This window comes from Saccharomycodes ludwigii, chromosome I, assembly GCF_020623625.1.
Source record: "Saccharomycodes ludwigii strain NBRC 1722 chromosome I, whole genome shotgun sequence".
Classification (NCBI taxonomy): Eukaryota; Fungi; Ascomycota; class Saccharomycetes; order Saccharomycodales; family Saccharomycodaceae; genus Saccharomycodes; species Saccharomycodes ludwigii.
The window spans coordinates 919,437-938,748 of NC_060200.1; the positions used below are offsets into that span (position 1 = coordinate 919,437).

General features: G+C 29.9%; 10 protein-coding genes across 10 annotated transcripts; 5 read left to right on the forward strand and 5 right to left on the reverse strand.

The window, feature by feature from the left end:
• Positions 1-85: 85 nt before the first annotated feature.
• Positions 86-1,267, reverse strand: CKA1 (casein kinase 2 catalytic subunit CKA1; the record flags this gene model as incomplete). The annotated part of the gene is made up of 1 exon (XM_046078579.1): positions 86-1,267. One exon carries the CDS (start codon positions 1,265-1,267, stop codon positions 86-88), a length of 1,182 nt encoding a protein of 393 aa, XP_045936721.1.
• A 625-nt stretch (positions 1,268-1,892) lies between these two features.
• CAP2 (F-actin-capping protein subunit beta) lies at positions 1,893-2,762 on the reverse strand (the record flags this gene model as incomplete). The annotated part of the gene is made up of 1 exon (XM_046078578.1): positions 1,893-2,762. The coding sequence occupies one exon, from the start codon at positions 2,760-2,762 to the stop codon at positions 1,893-1,895; it is 870 nt and encodes a 289-aa protein (XP_045936722.1).
• Positions 2,763-3,623: 861 nt separating this feature from the next.
• On the forward strand, positions 3,624-4,070 carry ERG28 (Erg28p; the record flags this gene model as incomplete). Its single annotated transcript, XM_046078577.1, has 1 exon — positions 3,624-4,070. The coding sequence occupies one exon, from the start codon at positions 3,624-3,626 to the stop codon at positions 4,068-4,070; it is 447 nt and encodes a 148-aa protein (XP_045936723.1).
• Positions 4,071-4,396: 326 nt separating this feature from the next.
• Positions 4,397-5,875, reverse strand: BCY1 (cAMP-dependent protein kinase regulatory subunit BCY1; the record flags this gene model as incomplete). Its single annotated transcript, XM_046078576.1, has 1 exon — positions 4,397-5,875. One exon carries the CDS (start codon positions 5,873-5,875, stop codon positions 4,397-4,399), a length of 1,479 nt encoding a protein of 492 aa, XP_045936724.1.
• Positions 5,876-6,472: 597 nt separating this feature from the next.
• On the reverse strand, positions 6,473-9,214 carry IRC5 (putative ATPase; the record flags this gene model as incomplete). The annotated part of the gene is made up of 1 exon (XM_046078575.1): positions 6,473-9,214. One exon carries the CDS (start codon positions 9,212-9,214, stop codon positions 6,473-6,475), a length of 2,742 nt encoding a protein of 913 aa, XP_045936725.1.
• A 605-nt stretch (positions 9,215-9,819) lies between these two features.
• On the forward strand, positions 9,820-11,517 carry RSC8 (Rsc8p; the record flags this gene model as incomplete). Its single annotated transcript, XM_046078574.1, has 1 exon — positions 9,820-11,517. One exon carries the CDS (start codon positions 9,820-9,822, stop codon positions 11,515-11,517), a length of 1,698 nt encoding a protein of 565 aa, XP_045936726.1.
• Positions 11,518-11,947: 430 nt separating this feature from the next.
• On the forward strand, positions 11,948-13,057 carry YKE4 (Zn(2+) transporter YKE4; the record flags this gene model as incomplete). Its single annotated transcript, XM_046078573.1, has 1 exon — positions 11,948-13,057. The coding sequence occupies one exon, from the start codon at positions 11,948-11,950 to the stop codon at positions 13,055-13,057; it is 1,110 nt and encodes a 369-aa protein (XP_045936727.1).
• Positions 13,058-14,202: 1,145 nt separating this feature from the next.
• On the forward strand, positions 14,203-16,023 carry SCDLUD_000391 (MCT family MFS transporter; the record flags this gene model as incomplete). Its single annotated transcript, XM_046078572.1, has 1 exon — positions 14,203-16,023. The coding sequence occupies one exon, from the start codon at positions 14,203-14,205 to the stop codon at positions 16,021-16,023; it is 1,821 nt and encodes a 606-aa protein (XP_045936728.1).
• Positions 16,024-16,933: 910 nt separating this feature from the next.
• Positions 16,934-17,917, forward strand: ATG45 (Atg45p; the record flags this gene model as incomplete). Its single annotated transcript, XM_046078571.1, has 1 exon — positions 16,934-17,917. The coding sequence occupies one exon, from the start codon at positions 16,934-16,936 to the stop codon at positions 17,915-17,917; it is 984 nt and encodes a 327-aa protein (XP_045936729.1).
• A 273-nt stretch (positions 17,918-18,190) lies between these two features.
• SCDLUD_000393 (uncharacterized protein) lies at positions 18,191-18,994 on the reverse strand (the record flags this gene model as incomplete). The annotated part of the gene is made up of 1 exon (XM_046078570.1): positions 18,191-18,994. One exon carries the CDS (start codon positions 18,992-18,994, stop codon positions 18,191-18,193), a length of 804 nt encoding a protein of 267 aa, XP_045936730.1.
• Between the last annotated feature and the right edge of the window lie 318 nt (positions 18,995-19,312).

Consider the following 19,312-nt stretch of genomic DNA (forward strand, 5'->3'; position numbering starts at 1 on the left):
AATAATATTAATAACATATATATATATATATATATATATATATATATATTACAAAAAAGAAAGAGGGGGAGGAGGAGGAGGGGACTCATTTTTGATAGTTACCTTCTCTAATCGGAGCAAACCAAGAATGTTGTAAAGCTTCTCTAGCAGTTAATCTTTTTTGATGGTCGTATAGTAAAATATTATCCAAGAAGTCTAAAATGTCCGGATTGTCAGATAATTCTTGGTTTTCCTCATTAATAAATCTTCTCCAAGGTCTTCTAATATAATGTTCCATATCCTTATAATCAGAGGGTAATGTGATTCTATAAGTCTCCAAATATTTCAAAAAATCATCAGTTCCTAAAACACGGACAATTTTAACTAATTGATCAACATTATTCATTCCATGGAAAAAAGGTTCTTTCTTGAAAACCATTGAGGCTAACATAGTGCCAAAACTCCATATATCTAAGGAATAATCATACATTCTATAATCCACTAATAACTCGGGGCCTTTGAAAAATCTAGAGGCCACTCTGACATTATATTCCATGCCTGGATGGTAAAACTCAGCCAATCCCCAGTCAATCAATCTCAGTTGTTTATTCTTATGGTCTATCATCACGTTATGCGGTTTAACATCTCTATGCATTATTCCCATTGAATGGCAATAATCTAGTGCCTTCAATAGTTGAAACATATAAAATCTTATGTCTAGATCACTGAGAGTGGGATACAAAGTTCTAAAATCCAGATTTTCTACATATTCAAAAACTAGGGATGGAGTTTTAGAGACGGGATCGCGTAAAACGTCTAGTAGCCCAATAATGTTTCTGTATCCATCATGTGGTAAATTGTAGTATTCTCTGGTATAACGAGAAGTTTCTAATTTATTTTGCTCTACTATAGTGTCAGCTGGAACGATGGTATCCTCATTCAAGTAGGATTTTTCGTTGAATTCCATGTTTTTTGTCTTTTCATCAATATTAACATATTTCGAATAGTTACTTAAATTACTTAAAATTTGAATTTCACGTTTGATTTTCTTTTTTTTAACTGGTTTTAACATTTTAATAACAACTAATTTTTTTGATTTTAGACCTATGCCTTTAAAAACTTCACTATATTTGCCGCGCCCAACTTTAGTTAAAATTTCATATTCTCTCGTTCTATTATTAATTATCCTGTAATCAATGGAAGTCTTTTCATAATCCCAATATTCCTCACCTCTTTGCTCATTAACATTTTTATAGCAACGTGAAATGCTGTGCTTGTAGTTTTTCATTTTATTTTATTCTGCTATAATTTTTGTGGATTGTAAATATATAATGTTTTACAAAAAAATTAAGTTCCCTTCTTCCAAATACGCTGCTTTTTATATTTTTATGCAAGCCTTTTAAATACTCAAAAATTATTTAGAGTTGAAGGTTTATTATATTCGCAATGCGTAATGGTAGAGTTGATACATTTAAAAAAAAAAAAATTTTTTTTTTTTCCTCTTTTTCACTACTTATTTAATTGGTTTGTTTGAAGCTCTTACAAAAAAAAAAAAAAAAAAAAAAATTTTTTTTTCCATTCGTTATTTGCCACGACAATAATAACAACCCGCACATACGGTGCTAAGAAATCTCGCAGTCAAATGCATTTAATTGTGATTCTCATTATTATAATTAATGTTGATAACAATCTAAGTTTTCACACGAGGGGAAAAGCTATCTCTCAACAAACTGAATCTCTTACCTTCAGCACATGGTACTCATTTTTTAACTTATGAATTAAAACATTAAATAAGGGAAAGAAAAAAAAACGTGAAACTTACCTTATAAGTTTATATATATTTAAATAACTTTGGATATTACATGGTACAACTGATATATAAAGAAGCTGACAAAGGTAAAAACTAGAAACAATCACAAGTTTTGCAACCCTTTAATAATATCTTCTTGTTGTTTAGCTCTATTATCACTCGTATCAACAGCAAATTTCAATTGATGATATATATCCATAGTTTTTTCAAAATAAACAACTTCCAACATGGTTCTCATTTGTGTTTCGATGTCTTCAACCATACTTCCAACGTTTGTAATATGAAACTCATCAAGAGCAATATTGTCAGGTTGTCTCTTGATTACTTTTTCAACTTGTCTTGTTAAATTACCACCCAATTTAGTCTTGTCATTGTCATTTAAATGTAAAATAATTGTTGAAGTTAATTTATAATTAAAAGCATCCTCAGTTTCTTTACTAACCTCAAATACATGAATACTGTCCCATTTACCCAATTGACCTTTACCTTTTTGAAATAATACTACACCAGCAAAACCATTGTCGTAAGTGTTATCTTCGATCTCAGAAGTTTCCCATAAATAACAAGAGGAAACACCACCATTTTCATAGTACATATCTTTATACACTTCAAATGAATCATTGAATAATTGTTCCCAATTTCTCAATTCGTCGCCAGGGAAATAGCTTTCTTCAGTTTCCTGTGTCTGTTGTCCTGTTCCTAAATTATAATATTTGTTTGTCCATGGTGATCTGTAGTAATCACCATCTCTATTGTAATCACAGCATAAAAAATCTTTGCCAACACCAGTTGTATTATCATTTTGTTGTTGCAACTTAGGTTTTAGTAGTTTTAGTGGTTGGTCCACACTACTTAGTAAATCGTCAGCTAAAGTTGGTTCTAAAGAAATTAAAGCCATTAAATTTTCTTGAACTGAACCTGGGTTCAATCTACTTAATAAATCTAAGGCTGCATCGTATTGTTCATCAGACATTTTTTTTTTTTTCTTTTTCCCTCCTTTGGATTTTGTCTTGGGTGTATGTATGTTATTTCCTAAAACTCTTATGAATATAATTAGTTAACAAGTACCAAAAAAGAAAATCGAGCTTTCGCTCAAAAACAAAAAAAGGGGAAAAAAAGGAAAAAAAAGAAAAATAATCTGTTTCTAATTTCTCAAGTAATTAAAAAAAAAGTGGAAATGATAATTCAATTCTGCGTTCACGTGAATGTATAAAATAAGATTTGTTTTTGTTGTGATTGTTAATATTTGATTTAATTTCAGTGGAATAGCCAGAAAATACATTACTGAATAAACTAAAATAAACAATATTCACATATGTTTCCGGGTAATCTTAAACCATAATAATAATAATAATATATTTATCGTTTGAAAGTACACCACGTGATGCACAAATGTTAATTTATTCACTGTTTTTTTTTGTTTTTTTTTTTAAACGAAGTAGCCTAAAAAAATGTATATTTAAATTTTTACAATGTTTTTAAAGAATAAAAAAACAAGAAGCCTGATATTATTTTTATACTAAACTTATTTGGTATAAATCAACATAACAAAATGATCTAAATAACTAGTGGAAAAAAAAGCATGATATATTTTATTTTATTTTATTTTATTTTATTCTCTTACCCTTTTATTTTCTTGTCTTTTTCTTTCCTCTCTTTTATTTATTTTTTTTTCTTTTTCTTTTTCTTTCCTTTACTTACTTTACTTTACTTTACTTTACTTTTTCTTTTTCCTATGTTACTTTCCCCTCTGTTACTTTCCCCTTGGTATGTTACCTTAAGCCTAATAAGCAAAGCACAACTCAAAGAAAAATAGTATCCTCCCTTCAATAGCATGTATCAAGGTATCATCGAAATAGTTAAAAGCAAACTGGCCACAACCATAAACTATCCAGGTTACTTGCCAAAGTGGCTATTGTTCATTTCAATAGTGAGTGTTTTTAACAGTATTCAAACTTATATCAGCGGCTTGGCTTTGACCCGTAGAGTTTATGAAGGTAAACCAAGCCAAATTACTCCATTGGGTTGTAGATTATTTGGGACTTGGACCTTAGTTAGCTGCGTTATTAGATTATATGGCGCTTTGTATATTACTGAAAATCATGTTTTCCAATTGACATTTATTTCTTATATTATTGCACTTTTACATTTTGGTAGTGAATTGATAATTTACAGAAGTTGTAAGTTTGGTGGTGGCTTTTTAGGTCCTTTGATTGTCTCTACTACCAGTTTATTGTGGATGTATAATACTAAGGAGTACTACACCGGTCTTCCATGGTAATATACTTTTTTATTTTTCTCACCAGCTCAATGGGAACAATTTAATAAGCAGAAACTCAGGTAATTGTTAATACGTAAAAATTAAAGATATTTAATTATTTTATATGTATATAAATGTATTTATTTATCCTTTTTTTTTAGGGGGAAAAAAAAAAAAAATTAAAAAATATAACTTTCAAAAGATTTAGCGATTTATTTATTTATTTGTTTATATATATAAATATAATTTAAAAGCTCAGATCGATAAAAAAGACAAAAAGAAAAAAAAACAAAACAGAGCAAAGGAAGAAAAAAAAAAAGAAAAAATATAATATCCATCCCTATCACTTACCTACGCGTTGGATCATTTAGTTTCAAAACTTCTACACATGGACCTAGTAACCTTTGAAATCCACTCTTCCCCAATGTGGCAACTTTTGTTGCTTCAGTGGCTTTAATGGTAGCTTGGCGGGGTAGGTCGTTTAATAAAGCAACTTCACCAAAATAATCACCAGCTTTTAAATGAGCAATAGGCTCAGTATGTCCCTTTTTCAAAACATCTGCAGCTCCACGCTCGATAAAATAAAAATTTTCACCAACGTCTCCTTCCTTGATTATCACGTCGCCACTCTTATAATATGCTGTATCCAAGGCATCTGCCAATTTGGCACGGTCATAGGTAGTCAAGGACTTCAAGATTGGTACTGATTTTAAAAACTCATCATATAGAACTCTCTTTTTGAAGCTGCCACCCAACAAAATCTTTCTAAAAGTTAGTCTATCCAAACTCCATAATATACAATCAGTTTTTGCAATCACTGTAGCTGCTCTTGGCGAATTATACATCAAAGCTAATTCACCAAAACTTGAACCTGGTCCACTAGTATTAACCTTTTCATTGTTAACAAAAAATTCAACAGTACCATTTTCTACTATGTAGAAATAATCACCTTCGTCACCTTGTTTAATAATTTCTTCACCTTGGCCAATAAACTTTTCCTGTAAAGAGTTAATAACTAACTTTTTACTGTCGGAATCTAATTTTTTAAACAAGAAATTATCTCCAATAGCCTTTGATAATCTCTTTAGCTGTTCTTCACTCTTTTTGGATTTCTTGTTGGCCGATAATAGCTCGTCGTCATTTAGATAAAAAGTGTCTGGCTTTAATGTTTCTCCACTAACAGATGTTCTTCTTTGTGCATTAAAGTTGAATGGCAACGGCTTTGGATTCACGATAGACCGTCTGGGTCTAGCATCTGGTTTGGTATTTTTCGTTGAAGAATTCGATAATGATGGTATTGGTGCCATTGGATCTAAAGGACTCTCCTTCTTTTTATTTGATTCTGAACCCACAGTAAACCCACCTTTAAATATACCACCATTGCTGTTTTTGTCATTTTTATCCTTGACATCACTGTTGCCTTTGGTATTATGAGGATCATCATGGGCAAGACTAAAATCAGCAAGTTTTCCCTTATTAGTAGAGTCTTCGACATTATTGCTGTTATTATCTTGTTCAATTATATGGTGGGCAGTATGAGGATCAGAATCAACAAATGGCGACTTAAATAAAACATCATCATTACTAATGTTTGCACCATTTTCATTTTTACCATCATTTATATCGTCATTTTTTATATCGTGCGTTATATTCGATGGAAATAAAATCAAACCATGTTCCAAAGCTTTGCTCTCAATATTTTTCAAATACTCACGCTGAGTTTGCAACTTGTTTTGAAAATATTGAGCGCCATATTGAAAGAAATCATTTGGATTATCTAATTTCACTTTTTTAATAAACTTATCCAATTCGGGTTGATAAGACATTGTGATACGTTTTGTTGCTGAAATATTTGTATTTAGTTGATTAATCTTGAGTAATGGTAAGTTTTTTTTTTTTTTTTTTTTGTTTTTTTTGTCTTTTTTTTTTTTGTTTAGCAAAATGTGGTTTTCTGTATGTAATTTGCTTATGATTCGATGAAAATGAAACAAAAATAGAGATAAAAACAAACAGAGTCTGTTCTTCTTAGTTATTCAAGTGAATTTTAAGTGAGTTAGCAGGGGAAAAAAAAAAGGAAAAAAAAAAAAAAAAAAAAAAATAGAAAGGAAATAGTTATAAAAGGAAATAAAAGTGTTTTTATTTATTGAATAAAAAATAAAGGGTAAAAATAAATAAATAAAAAAAAAAAGTTAAATATTTGAGAATTTGATACTATTAAATATCAATACATAGAAGTATAACTCCGTGTTACAGATTTTTCTAAGAAACATTATTAATATTATAATTTGTATGTGTGTATATTATTATTACCTTCGATTGATAATAATTGTTTTTTTTTTTTTACAAGGGCGGTATCGTGAAAAATGATATTTAAATACAAACATAAAAAATGTTATTTCCTTTCCCTTCCTTTCCTCCATCCCCTAAAAGAATTCATTATTTGACGTTTCAAATAACTTTATATGAGGACAAGCTTTAATATTATTACCATCGTACGCTTTTAATGATCTATCCTCCAGCACTTTCAATTCCTTGTTAGTTAACCAATTAGCGTTTCTATTATTGGCCGCATATTCACTTGTACTATTGGTACGCGTTAGATCAGATTTAGTAAATCCTATGATGGAATCCCTTTGATTTAATAATTTATGTAATTCATTCTTCAACAAATTAGTTCTACTAATATTCTTCGTAGTCGTACCAGTGAGGTTCCCGGACACCGATAAATCTTTTAATACTTGAAAGTCCCCCATTTCAATCACAATTTTCTCTAAATATCTCTTATCCATTGCTCTTGATAATATAACGTTTTCAATAGTCCTATCACAGAAAAATCTATAAACTACAACCGGTCTAGTTTGGCCAATTCTGTGTACCCTATCCATTGCCTGTAAGTCAACTTGTGGATTCCAATCACTATCAAATAAAATAACACTATCCGCATGCGTTAGGTTGATGCCTAATCCACCAGATCTAGTACTAATCAAAAAAACATCCATGTCACTTTTATCCCTCACAGAAGTTCCGGCATTCCGTTGAAACCGTTCAATTTGTTCCCTCCTTTCGTCATTATCCATGCTACCATCAATTCTACAATGTTTGATTTTCTTTAAAAATAGATAGTCTTCGATTATATCTAGCATACCAACAAATTGACTGAAAATTAATACTTTATGATTACACGCCATTAACTTAGTCAAAAGCTCATCCAACACTTTCAATTTGCCACTGGATTTCACAATAGTATCCAACTGGGGCGTTACGTCCTCAAGTTGGAAGGGTGAGTATATTAAAAGTGTACTATCCACGATTTGTCTCAATTGCATCATTGTATTTGAATATTTCTTGTATCTAATCTGTTTATCAATAAATCTATCATACAGTATATCCATTTGTTTAAAAGTTTCAGTGGTAGACATAATATCACTACCACTAGACTTCCAATTTATGTATTCTTCAATGGTTCTATTCGGTAGTTTACCAAATTTCGAAGAATTGCAGCTGAAAAATAGATCAATAGCATAAAATAATGTCATTGCTCTTAGGTCCGAATTTAATGTGCTTCTATATAAAAACTCCTGCCATGGGGTCAAAGGACAGTTAATTATATATTCTCTTTTGGGAGGTAATGTTTTATTTAAAACATTTTTCTTCAATCTTCTTAACAAAAATGGTTTCAAAATGGTATGCAAATTAGTAACTAGGTTTTTTTGTAATTCTGCACTAATTATATCATTTAATTTGTCACTTGTAGTATTTGCAAGATCATCGTAATCAAACCATTTGCTAAAACTTTCATAATCCGAAAAAATATCAGGTAATATGAAATTTAATAAGGTCCACAATTCAGATAAATTATTTTGTAATGGTGTACCAGTTAGTAATAGCCTATTATTAGTTCTTAACGTTTTCAATTCCTTAATTAGCCTACAATTAATATTTTTTAATCTGTGACCCTCATCAACAATCAAAAACTTCCAATCGACGGCATTTAATTTGGCAATGTCTCTTATTATTATTTCATAGGTCGTGACAACACAACCTTCTGTGCTATTCAGCCTATTAACGGTATACTTGTCTCTTTGCGATTTCGCGCCATAATACTTAAGTGCAGGTAAATCCGGAGCAAATTTCTGTAGCTCATTCATCCAATTATCGATGGTACTCAATGGTGCCACAATTAAGTATGGTCCTGGTGTATCATTTTCATATATAAAGGCTAATAAGGAAATTGTCTGTAAGGTTTTCCCTAATCCCATTTCATCAGCTAAGATCCCATTTAGACCATTGGAGTATAATGTAGTCAACCAATTTAACCCTGACACTTGATATGGTTTCAACGTGCAATTTTTAATCATTGAAGGTTGCTGAATGTCGTATTTGTCGGCATACGCACTAGCATTTTGATCATCGTCCTGTTCCTGCTGGACATTTTCATCTTTTTGGCGGAAAAATTCCATAATGGTTTTTCGTTTTTTCTTACTAGGTTCCGCAGAAGCTTTACGTTTAGTGTTCTCAGCGGTATCAGTAACAGTGTTGTCTTCAATATTTTGCTTTAATAACGTGTCTGCGATAATTTGCGAGTATACTTTGCTTTGTCTGATAAATTCATTTAGTTGATCCAATTTTAGTTCTAGATCTTTGCTGCCCAATTCATCCTTAGCTGTGTTGTGTTCTCTATTAATATTCTTAGACTTGGTATTTTCGTTATCCTTCGCTTTATCATCGTTGATCTTTTTATACTTTGATTCCCGTTCTTTAAACTCTTTGTTTTTCAAAGATATTAAATCATCAATTAATTTATCCTCTTGCTGATCGACATCATCATGATCGCTCTCATTTTCCCGTTCCACGTCTTCACGTTCACACTCGTTTTTGTCTTTCAATATAATGTTCTTCGTATTATTCCTGGTGATTGCATTGTTATTTATGAAAGCAATGTGGTTATCGGCATTTTCATCCATAGTATCTGTAGCACCAAAATGAATAGAATTGATTATGGCATCAGAATTTAGGTCGCTCTCCTCTCGTGTGTTTGATTCTTCATCATTTTCCTGTTGTTTTTGATTCTTTAAATCTTTTGGTCCAAGTTCGTGTTCTTCCTTTTCTTTATAATTTATTTTGGAACTTCTGGACCTTAACTGTCTTGTTATAGGCATTGTCATTATTTTTTTTATGTTATTGTTAGATATTTTTTCTTTTCTTTTATTTTGGTCACAAAATAAATGCAAATGCAGTAGAATTGTGAAAAATGCATACCACTTAAAGATCTCTTTATCATTTCCAATAACATTTTATTTTATTTTTTTTTCTTTTCTTTCCTTCTTTACGCGTTTAATAAAGCATTTTAAATTTCTATCATTTCGAACGATATATTTATCTTTATGTGTTGTTCAAGTAAGTTGTGTATAATACCAATATATTTTTTTCTTTTTTTTTCTTAGTATGTAAATCAGCGTAGATAAATATTGTAGTTTTTTTTTTCTATTTCTACTTCCATTTCTATTTATTTATTTTTTTTTTTTTTTTTTTAATTTTGTTTTTCTTTTCTTTCTGTAACACAGAAAAAGGAAAAATAAAAAAGCTTACTAAGTCCTTTTTTGGTCTTTAAAACGTTCATTGATTATCTTTTTGCTAAAGAAGATAGCAAACAAACCGCTCATTGAGGGGAAACATTTTTAGATTTACAACTTGGACAAATTCAAAACATTTAATTAACCAAAAAGTAAAAAGAAAAAGAGGAAAAAAAAAAAAAAAAAAAAAAAAAAAAATGTCACAAGAAACAACACAAAATAATATACCTTCGGTTGAACAAGAAACAAACAAAAATGATAGTACCATCGATAATAATAAAAATGAAACTTTTACAACAAGAAATGAGAACACAACTGATAAAACGGAAGAAATTAGTTCAACTGATGTTAATGCAAGCAAAGAAAATACAGATGCCGATTTTAATGCCACTGTTGCTACAGATACACTACCTGCACAACAAGTGCCTAAACCAGATTATGAATCAGAAGCAGCAAAATTAGAACAAAGAGCAGTGAAATTCCTCGCTACACAAGCACATCCAATAATATTACCATCATTTGCTGCTTGGTTTGACATATCCTTAATACACGATATAGAAAGAAATTATTTTCCAGAATTTTTTAATAATAAGAATAGTTATAATAATGGTAGTAGTATTTTTAAAACCTCAAAGATATACAAGGATGTCAGAGATTTTATTGTCAATACATATAGGTTAAATCCACTAGAATATTTAACCATTACCGCCGTGAGAAGGAATTTAGCTATGGATGTTGGGTCCATTGTCAAAATACATCAATTTTTAGAAAAATGGGGAATAATTAATTACCAAATAGATCCCAAAACAAAACCATCCTTGGTTGGTCCTCATTTTACCGGCCATTTTCAAATTCTTCTGGATACGCCAACGGGTCTAAAACCTTACATTCGAAAAGATGAATTTGCTACCGATAACGATGATAGCACTGCAATTTCTCATCCAATAAATTTGAGTTTAAAAAAGACTGTGTATTCTAATGTCTCAGAATTTAATAGTTTAGATTCACAAGTTCAGCATTTTAGAAAGTACATTTGTCACTCATGTGGGAATGAAGCCGTGAAAATACATTACCATAATTTACGTAGTAGATCCGAGAACTTATGTAGTAAGTGTTTTAAGGAAGGTCACTTCTCCAATCATTTTCATTCTTCTGATTTTATCAAATTAGATAATAATATTAATGTTAAAAATCACGCAACTTGGTCTGATCAAGAAGTGCTACTGTTACTAGAAGGTATAGATATGTTTAGTGCAAACTGGGAAAAGATTGCCAGACATACTGGAAGAAGTAAAGAAGATTGTGTATTGAAATTTATTGAGTTGCCCGTAGAAGATGAATATATAAACAAACTATTACCACCAAAAAAAAAACAAACCTCTATAACTTCCAACTCCTTGGAGGAAGCGGTTAAATTATTAATAGAAAATTTAAATGATGAAAACAAAAACAAAATTATTAAAAACTCCAATGAGTTATCGACTAAGTATCTAAATGAGTCACAAGCAATTGCACAAGAGTTAGTTTATAATAAATTACAACAATTGGACACCAAAATGGAGAAAATAAATGGACTAGAAGAAACCATGTTGACATTGAAGACTAAATATATCAATGTGTTGACTGAGCTACAATCTGATAAAGTTGCCCTTCTAAACGATGTTGAGACTTTAAATCAAAAATTAAAATCATTAAATATTGACAATGTCGAGCTTCTAAAACTGAAAAGTGTTAGAGAGGCTGAAATGAAGGCTTTAAAGGCCCAACATGCGAAAAAAGTTAATTTGGATAAACAAGAAAACGAAGATGGTAATGATGAGGATAATTCTGCTAAACTAGTAGTCAAAAGTATTTCTTTGGAAGCGCCTCAAGCTTATAAAGCTTGGAGTTTGTAATGTAGAATAACCATATAATAGTTTGTAAATCTGTTGTATAATATGTGCTAACATAATTATAATTGCCATCGTGCCTATAGTGCTCCTATAATAAAGCAAGGATCTGCTTTTTTATTTTTTTTATTTCTATTTTCAAAAAATAAACAGAAACAAAAGTTTTGTAGACTTTATTTATGCATGTGATTGTTTTTTCCAAAAAAAAAAAAAAAAAAAAAAAAAAAAGGTGCATAATTTCTTTTTAAAAAACTAACGATTGTCATTTTTTTTTTTTTTTTTTTTTTTTTTTGACGAGTTTCCAACATATAATTGTTTCAGTTCATTTCTGCTTGATTTTTTTTTCAAATAAAATCTTTTTCACGACATAATAACAGTAACAATAACAATAAAACAAGTTAGACAATTACCTCATATTACTAACGTCCCAATATTTATGATTTCTACAACACTTTTTACTTTAGAAAGCTTCCCCACATGGGAGAACCTTTCATTATCAAACTTGGTACGATTTTTATCATTGTATTATTATCGTTTTAATGATTCGGCATTAACAAATTCCATATTATCAATTATATTAATTTTGATTATCCCAGTTGTATTTATGATTTTATTACCTCCTTTTGTTAAAAATAAATTACTAAAAAGTAATAAAACAATTTGTTTTTCATTAGGTACATTATTGGGTGAATTTTTTTGTCATTTATTGCCCGAGTTATTTTCTAGTGCATTAAATGGTGTCAGTACGGATTTACATAGTCATGGTCATAACCATGAAGGTCATAGTCACCAACAAGATACTATAAAGGATCAAGTTTTACAAGTTGTTCAACAACCATCTGAAAATGTTTCGCTATATGTGGGAATTTGGTGTTTAATTGGATTTTTAGTATTTTATTTCATGGATAAATTGCTTGCACATTTTATGGAAAACAAAGATGGAAATAGTGACACGGAAACACATGCTGGTCATTCGCATAGTCATGCACATGCAAACGAAAAAGAAGAAGTCAACACTACGGACAGTAATAAGTGGAGTGTTATTTATTTAAATATTCTATCTGACTTTGGACATTGTTTAAGTGACGGTGTGTTACTATATTCCACTTTTGGTAATTCCAAACTGTTAGGTATTTCTACAACTTTGGCTATATTAGTACATGAAATTCCACATGTTATGGGTGATTATGCTTTACTAAAACAGAAAGCTGGGCTATCTTTTATTCAATGTTTTAAGCAACAATTTCTATCTTCTTTTGGATCGTTTATAGGCGTTTTCATCGGTTGGATTGTTCAAAATAATAATGGTGGCATTTTAACCATTAATTTTTCTGAATTAGGTATTAAGACTACAAATTCCTTTTTAAGTTTGGGCTTACAAGAATTGACTAGTGAACAGATTTTATTATCATTAACTTGCGGTACATTGTTTTATATTATTTGTACCAATATACTACCTGAAATTAACAAACCTAAAACAATCAAAGATTTATTTTTGCAAATATTTGCTGTTGCCTTGGGCTTTATGACATTGAATTTATTTTAAACTAGGTGACTATTTCCTACCATATTATTTTTATGTTTGTAATAAGAAACATTGACTTATATATATATATATATATATTTATTTATCGTTAGTATCCAGATCACGAATATTCTATTGATCTGATCAGTAAATAATTCAGCACAATCTTTGAAGTAAAATCAGGAAACAACATTATAGTTTATCTTAGGATTTTTAATTTACTAAGTGTTATACCATTATAAATTTTGTTGATGCAATTTTGTGCTACTATAGGATGGGTTTTATGTTATAGTTTGGAGATATTATCAAGATAATGCTTTTATTTACTTACTGCCCATAATTGTACTCTATCCACTATTAGATTATAATAATAATAATGATAATAAAATATTCAAGTATTTAGGCAATAGCTGTATTGGTATTTATAAGTTTGAAAAAAAAAAAAAAAGTTAACTACGATGATAATTAATAATCTTTTAAAAATAACGATTAGAAAAAGGAACATTTAACTGTTTTTAGAGGTTTGAGCTCAAGACTATGCAATATACGTATGCTCTTTAATCTTGTTGGTTTCTTAACTTGAAGAGCTCAAACTGCAATAGACACGATAGACGGTCTATTTTTGATGGTGCTGACATCACATAACAGCATACATTTTTTTTCTTTTTTTTATTTTAATTTTTTTTATTTTAATAATATTTAAATTAATTTTATTTGGTAACGGAATGCCGGAGATAACTATAAGGTTAAGCATCTCCTCATTGCAATTTAACTTCCTTGTACGATTATATAATGTTTTATCTTGTTTTGATAAGAGAAAAAAAACGTTTACAAGACGAAAAGCTTGACAAACACGGCAATGTGCCATAGCCGATTTATTATGACTATTTTTTTAATTCTTTTATTCTTTTTCCTTTTTCCTTCTTTTTTTTTCTCCTTGTTTTTCTTGGACAAGAAAAAACTCATAATATATATATATATACTCGATTAGGCTCGCATTTTTAAATTAGCCAAATCTCAAAAATCCACGATTTTTGACTGAGAACATTGGAACATCTATATTTTTAGATACTTGTTTAACAATAGACGAACTGGGGGAAAAAAAAAAAAAAAAGAAAAAAGAACGAGAAATTTAATTATTTGAAATCCTAGTAAACAAATACTTAATGACTATGATAAAAAAGTTAAAAGCCTCCGTCGAAAATAATACTGATAGATCCGCAAACAGTAATACTAGTACAAATGGTAATAACTTTATTAATTTAAAAAAAAATGAAAATACAACTGCTATTAGAAAAATAAGAAACTTTATTACTGGGAAGTCTAATGGCACCCATAAAAAAGACAATAATAAAGAAGAAACGATAGATCAGGTGACAATAGTGGAAGGTGGAAATAACTGTGAGAAAAACATGACCATGCTTGAAACTAATAAAATATTATCAGACCTTGACCAACGTACTATTAACAACAACAACAACAACAACAACAACAACAACAACAACAACAACAACAATAATAATAGCAATACTACTTCCAGCAATATCAACGATGAGCAAATTATTTTTATTGAAGAAACAGTGGAAGAAGGTGAAGTTAATTCTACTATTAATGCCCCCAATAATACAGGACAGGATGAAGGAGAGGACGTTATTACTTTCCCAGATGGTGGGTTACGAGCATGGTTAGTTGTATTAGGTGTATTTATCGGTTTGTTTCCTTCATGGGGGTTATATTTCACAGCGGGTATTATACAAACCTATATTTCAGAAAATCAACTGAAAAATGAATCAACATCTACAATTTCATGGATCTTCTCCATTTTTAATTTTTTTGTGTTGAGCTCGTCGGTTTTCAGTGGGTTATATTTTGATCTAAATGGCCACTTAAAACCATGTATAGTTGGTTCCATATTGTTTGTAGTTGGCCTATTAGGTACAGCTAATTGTACTAAGGTATGGCATTTTATTATATGCTTTAGTATTATTGTAGGAATTGGAAGCGGTGTTTTGGTAAGTCCAGTATTAGGTATTGTTTGCCATTATTTTGACAAAAAAAGGGCTATAGCCACTGCTGTTGCTATTAATGGTGGGAGTGTTGGTGGTGTTGTTTTCCCTATTATGTTGGAAAATTTGTTTACTTCTTTAGGTTTCCCATGGTCGATTAGAATTCTAGCCTTTATTGGCCTGGGCTGTTATGCAGTTTGTCTTTTAACTATTAGAGAGAGACCAGAGTTTAAACAACAGGCAGAGATCAAAGAATGTGGTGCAAGTGTCATTGAGACTAAAAAATCTTTATTACAAACATTTAAATTTTACTGCAGAGAATCTTTTGACTACAAAGCACTAGTTACTGATTACAAGTTTATATTTTGCACATTGGGAACAGCTTTGGCAGAATTATCTACTGGATTAACACTTACATACTTATCTTCTTACTGTATAGCCGCTGGATTTTCACAAGCTGATTCATTTTTAATTATCACCGTGTTAAATGTTTTGTCTATTTTTGGTGGTTATTTTTTCAGTATTTTGGCCGATAATTATTTTGGTAGATTAAATGTAATGATCACCATTGTATTTTTAATGCCATTTTTGAATTTAATTATGTGGTTACCGTTTGGTTATAAGTCTTTGAAATTAATGTATGTATTTTCCGCACTGTATGGCTTTTCCTATGGATCTTTACTTTCATTAGCACCAACAATCTGTTCACAAATAACAAAAGTTGAGGAATTTGGTAGAAAATACAGTACAATGTATTGTGTTGTTGGTTTTTTCTTTTTGTTTGGCATTCCCATTGCAGGTGCTATTATTGGGAAAGGCTCTTTAGATGCTTATGATCATTTCGTTATATTTGTTTCTGTTATGTTGTTTTGTGCAGCTGGATTTTTCACACTGTGCAAAGGATTTTCCTTGGTCCATTACCATTTCCCCCAGACGTCCAAAAGACATGTTATGCTTAAAACATTTACTAAGAAGTTTTAGGACTATGCTTGAATAAAGTTTGGGCTTTGAAATCGAGATTGAAGATGAAAGAGCTCAACTACTTCAAGTGATAGTGGGAACATGCCATTTTTTGTATTTATTTTTATTTTTATTTTTGTTTTTATTTTTATTTTTGTTTTTGTTTTTGTTTTTGTTTTTGTTTTTGTTTTGTTTTTGTTTTTATTTTGTTGGTATTTTTAGGTCGGCGGCTAAAACACCAAAAACTGATTAGGTATGAAATTTAGTTGAATTTAGTCGTAGGTCCAATAACATTGGTGCAAATAGACATGCGCGCAGGGGAAGAACATATGGGAACTTTACTGTTTAGAAGACATTGCAGAAAGCCTTGAAAATTCCAAAAATGTTTTTTTTCTTTTTATTCAAATGAGGGGATGAGAAAGAAAAGTCACTTAAAGACTAATAATAAATTTGATCTGATGCCCCTCTTCCCCGCCTTTATCTCTTATGTTCTCTCTCTTGTTTATTATCATATTTTTATTTATATATATATTCATTAACTTTATTATTATCGCTATCGATAAATAACTAAATTTCTTTTTCTATCTCTCTCTTTCTATATATATATATATATATATATATATTCTACACAATTTTTGTAAACTTTTGCTTATTAGTTTAACTTTATTATTTTCTTTATATTATCTACTTTCATTTTAAGTTCATATTAAAATAAAGTTATTTATCTTAAGGGGGAAAAAAAAAAAAGTATTTTTTAGGTATACAAGAAAACAAAAAGACACACTGTAATAAAAAAAATTGAAAAAAAAAAAATTAAAAAAAGGAAAAAAATAAAAAAAAAATAAAAAGGATATATATTGACAGAGAGTGAGAGGGAGACAAATAAAAGAAGAAAAAAAAAATGTTGATAAAATTCACTATACCATCCGAAATGGTATGTGACATTTTCGATAAGAAAGACAAAGTTAGTATTACTGGTGATTTTGATCAATGGTGTCACAAAAAACATTATTTATTTTATACGCAAACGGCAAGTTCAAATGGTATTTATGTTGTTATAATCCCATTCAATATTAATAGTATTAGTGATAAGGATACAATTTTTAAATTCAAATTTGTAGTGAATGACCATAATTGGATTACATTACCCTTTTTCCCAATAAGTAAAGATGGAGTGAATGGATCCTGTGAAAATAACTATATCACATTACCTATTAAACAAGGAGTGTATAGACACGATGATAACAATAAAGCCAATATAATAATAGGAGCTATTGAAAAAAATGTTAAGATTCAATTTATTGATGACAGTGGTTTAAAAAACGTTGATGTTGGTGATACTTTGCAGGATTGTATGTGTAATTCTGTTTCTACTGATAACACTTCAGATAATAATCTGCAAGAGTATATTAGTGACTCTGCTTCTACTAGCAATAAGTCCTCATATGCTGACAAGGATGCTAATGACAACCACAATTATATTGCAAGTAGTCAATATTTTAACGAAGATGTCTTTATTCAAGTTATAGGATCTGACCGTGAAAGCGATACTGACAAAAAAAGCGCGAGTATTTATCGTTTTGGAAGTATCCAGGTTAAAGATCACTCAGAAGTGGATTTTAAGGAATCTTATGCCAATATTATTATAGATACCGATGATAATCTAGGAAATGTTGTTGGTAAAGAAACACTAGAGTCTATGTCTAAATTGTCTAAGAATAAGTCATCAAATTCATACACCATTCCATTACAATTAGAAAATGGAGAGATGGAAAGTATCAATAGTTCATCAATAAAAAGGAACTCCAGCAGTTCACTTTATCATTCCTCATTGTTATTTGGCTCGGAAAGCACAAATAACAATGCTACAAGGAAAATCAAATCTATTATTAGGAATTTGTTTTGGAAGAAATGAATATGCTACCTCTGCTATATTATATTTTATACGCTGATAGTGCTATTCTTTTATAATTTTTTAATATATATTATATTAGGTTATTTTTTTTTTGCATATCTTAGAAATTATATATATATATATATATATACATTATATACATTGCTTTATTCAAACATAGAACTAGGTTTTTGTCAGTAACTATATATTAAAAGAAACAATACAAAGTTTTTAGCTTGGTTTATATATCTAAATGGGTAGCAACAAATACATTGTAAATGTTTCATTTATTAATTAACCACGGTAAATATGGTATGGGGATGCTTGATTAGAGGCAAAGACTAAAGTTTCAGCAATGACGGTGTTTTGCTTTCTAGAGGTAGTATAAACGATTAAATCTGCAATATCATCGGCAAACAATGGAACGGTACCTTCATAAACCTTCTTTGCACGATCGGCATCACCTTTATAACGAACCAAGGAAAATTCAGTTTCTACGTTACCGGGGGCAACTTCTAAAACACGTATTTTAGTATCAACCAATTCCTTTCTCAAAGACTGCGTAAAGGCTCTAACAAAATGTTTACAACCACAATAGATAGAACCGGTTGGATAAGCTTCTCTACCTGCAACACTGCCCAAATTAACAATATCTCCGCTATTCTTTTTTTTAAACAATGGCAATATAGCTTGCGTAAAATTGATTAAAGCAACAACATCTGTTTGAATCATACCCTCAATATCTTCGATATTAATGTTACCAACTTTATCAGAACCCAAAGCTTTACCGGCGTTATTAATCAAAATATCAATATCCTTGAAGTCTTCTGGTAAATTTTCCAAGAATGGTCTAATTTTTTCAGTTTCAGTGACATCTAATCTTTCAATGTGGACTTTAGTTTCAGGATAATCTTTAATAATTGTATTTTTTAATTCTTGTAGTTTTTCTAACCTTCTAGCAAGCAAAACCAATTTAACTTTACCGTTAGAAGCTGCACAGTACTCTAAAGCAGTAGCCTGACCAATACCAGCTGAAGCACCGGTGATCAAGATTGTTTTATTAGCTAGTCTTTCAGCAGCTTTTGGACCTTGTGACATTTTTTTTTTTTTTTGTTTACCTTTTTTTTAATTATTTTGGTTTCTAGTAGTTTGTATTTTTGGAGGAAAAAGGACAGAGTACGAAAGTGGGAAAGTTGTATAAAACAGCTCTTAGGCAATTGAGAGAGGAAAAAAAGAGAAAAGAAAAACAAAAAAAAAAAAAAGTAAAACAAAAGAGGTGAAAGCGAAAATCAATTTAAGGGTTAGGATGCAAGAGATATTTATATATCATAAAAAGGTGAATTATTCTTCAGAAATAAGATTTTTTGATTAATAATAACAACACAGTAACAAAAATCTGTATTATGATTTCCGTAT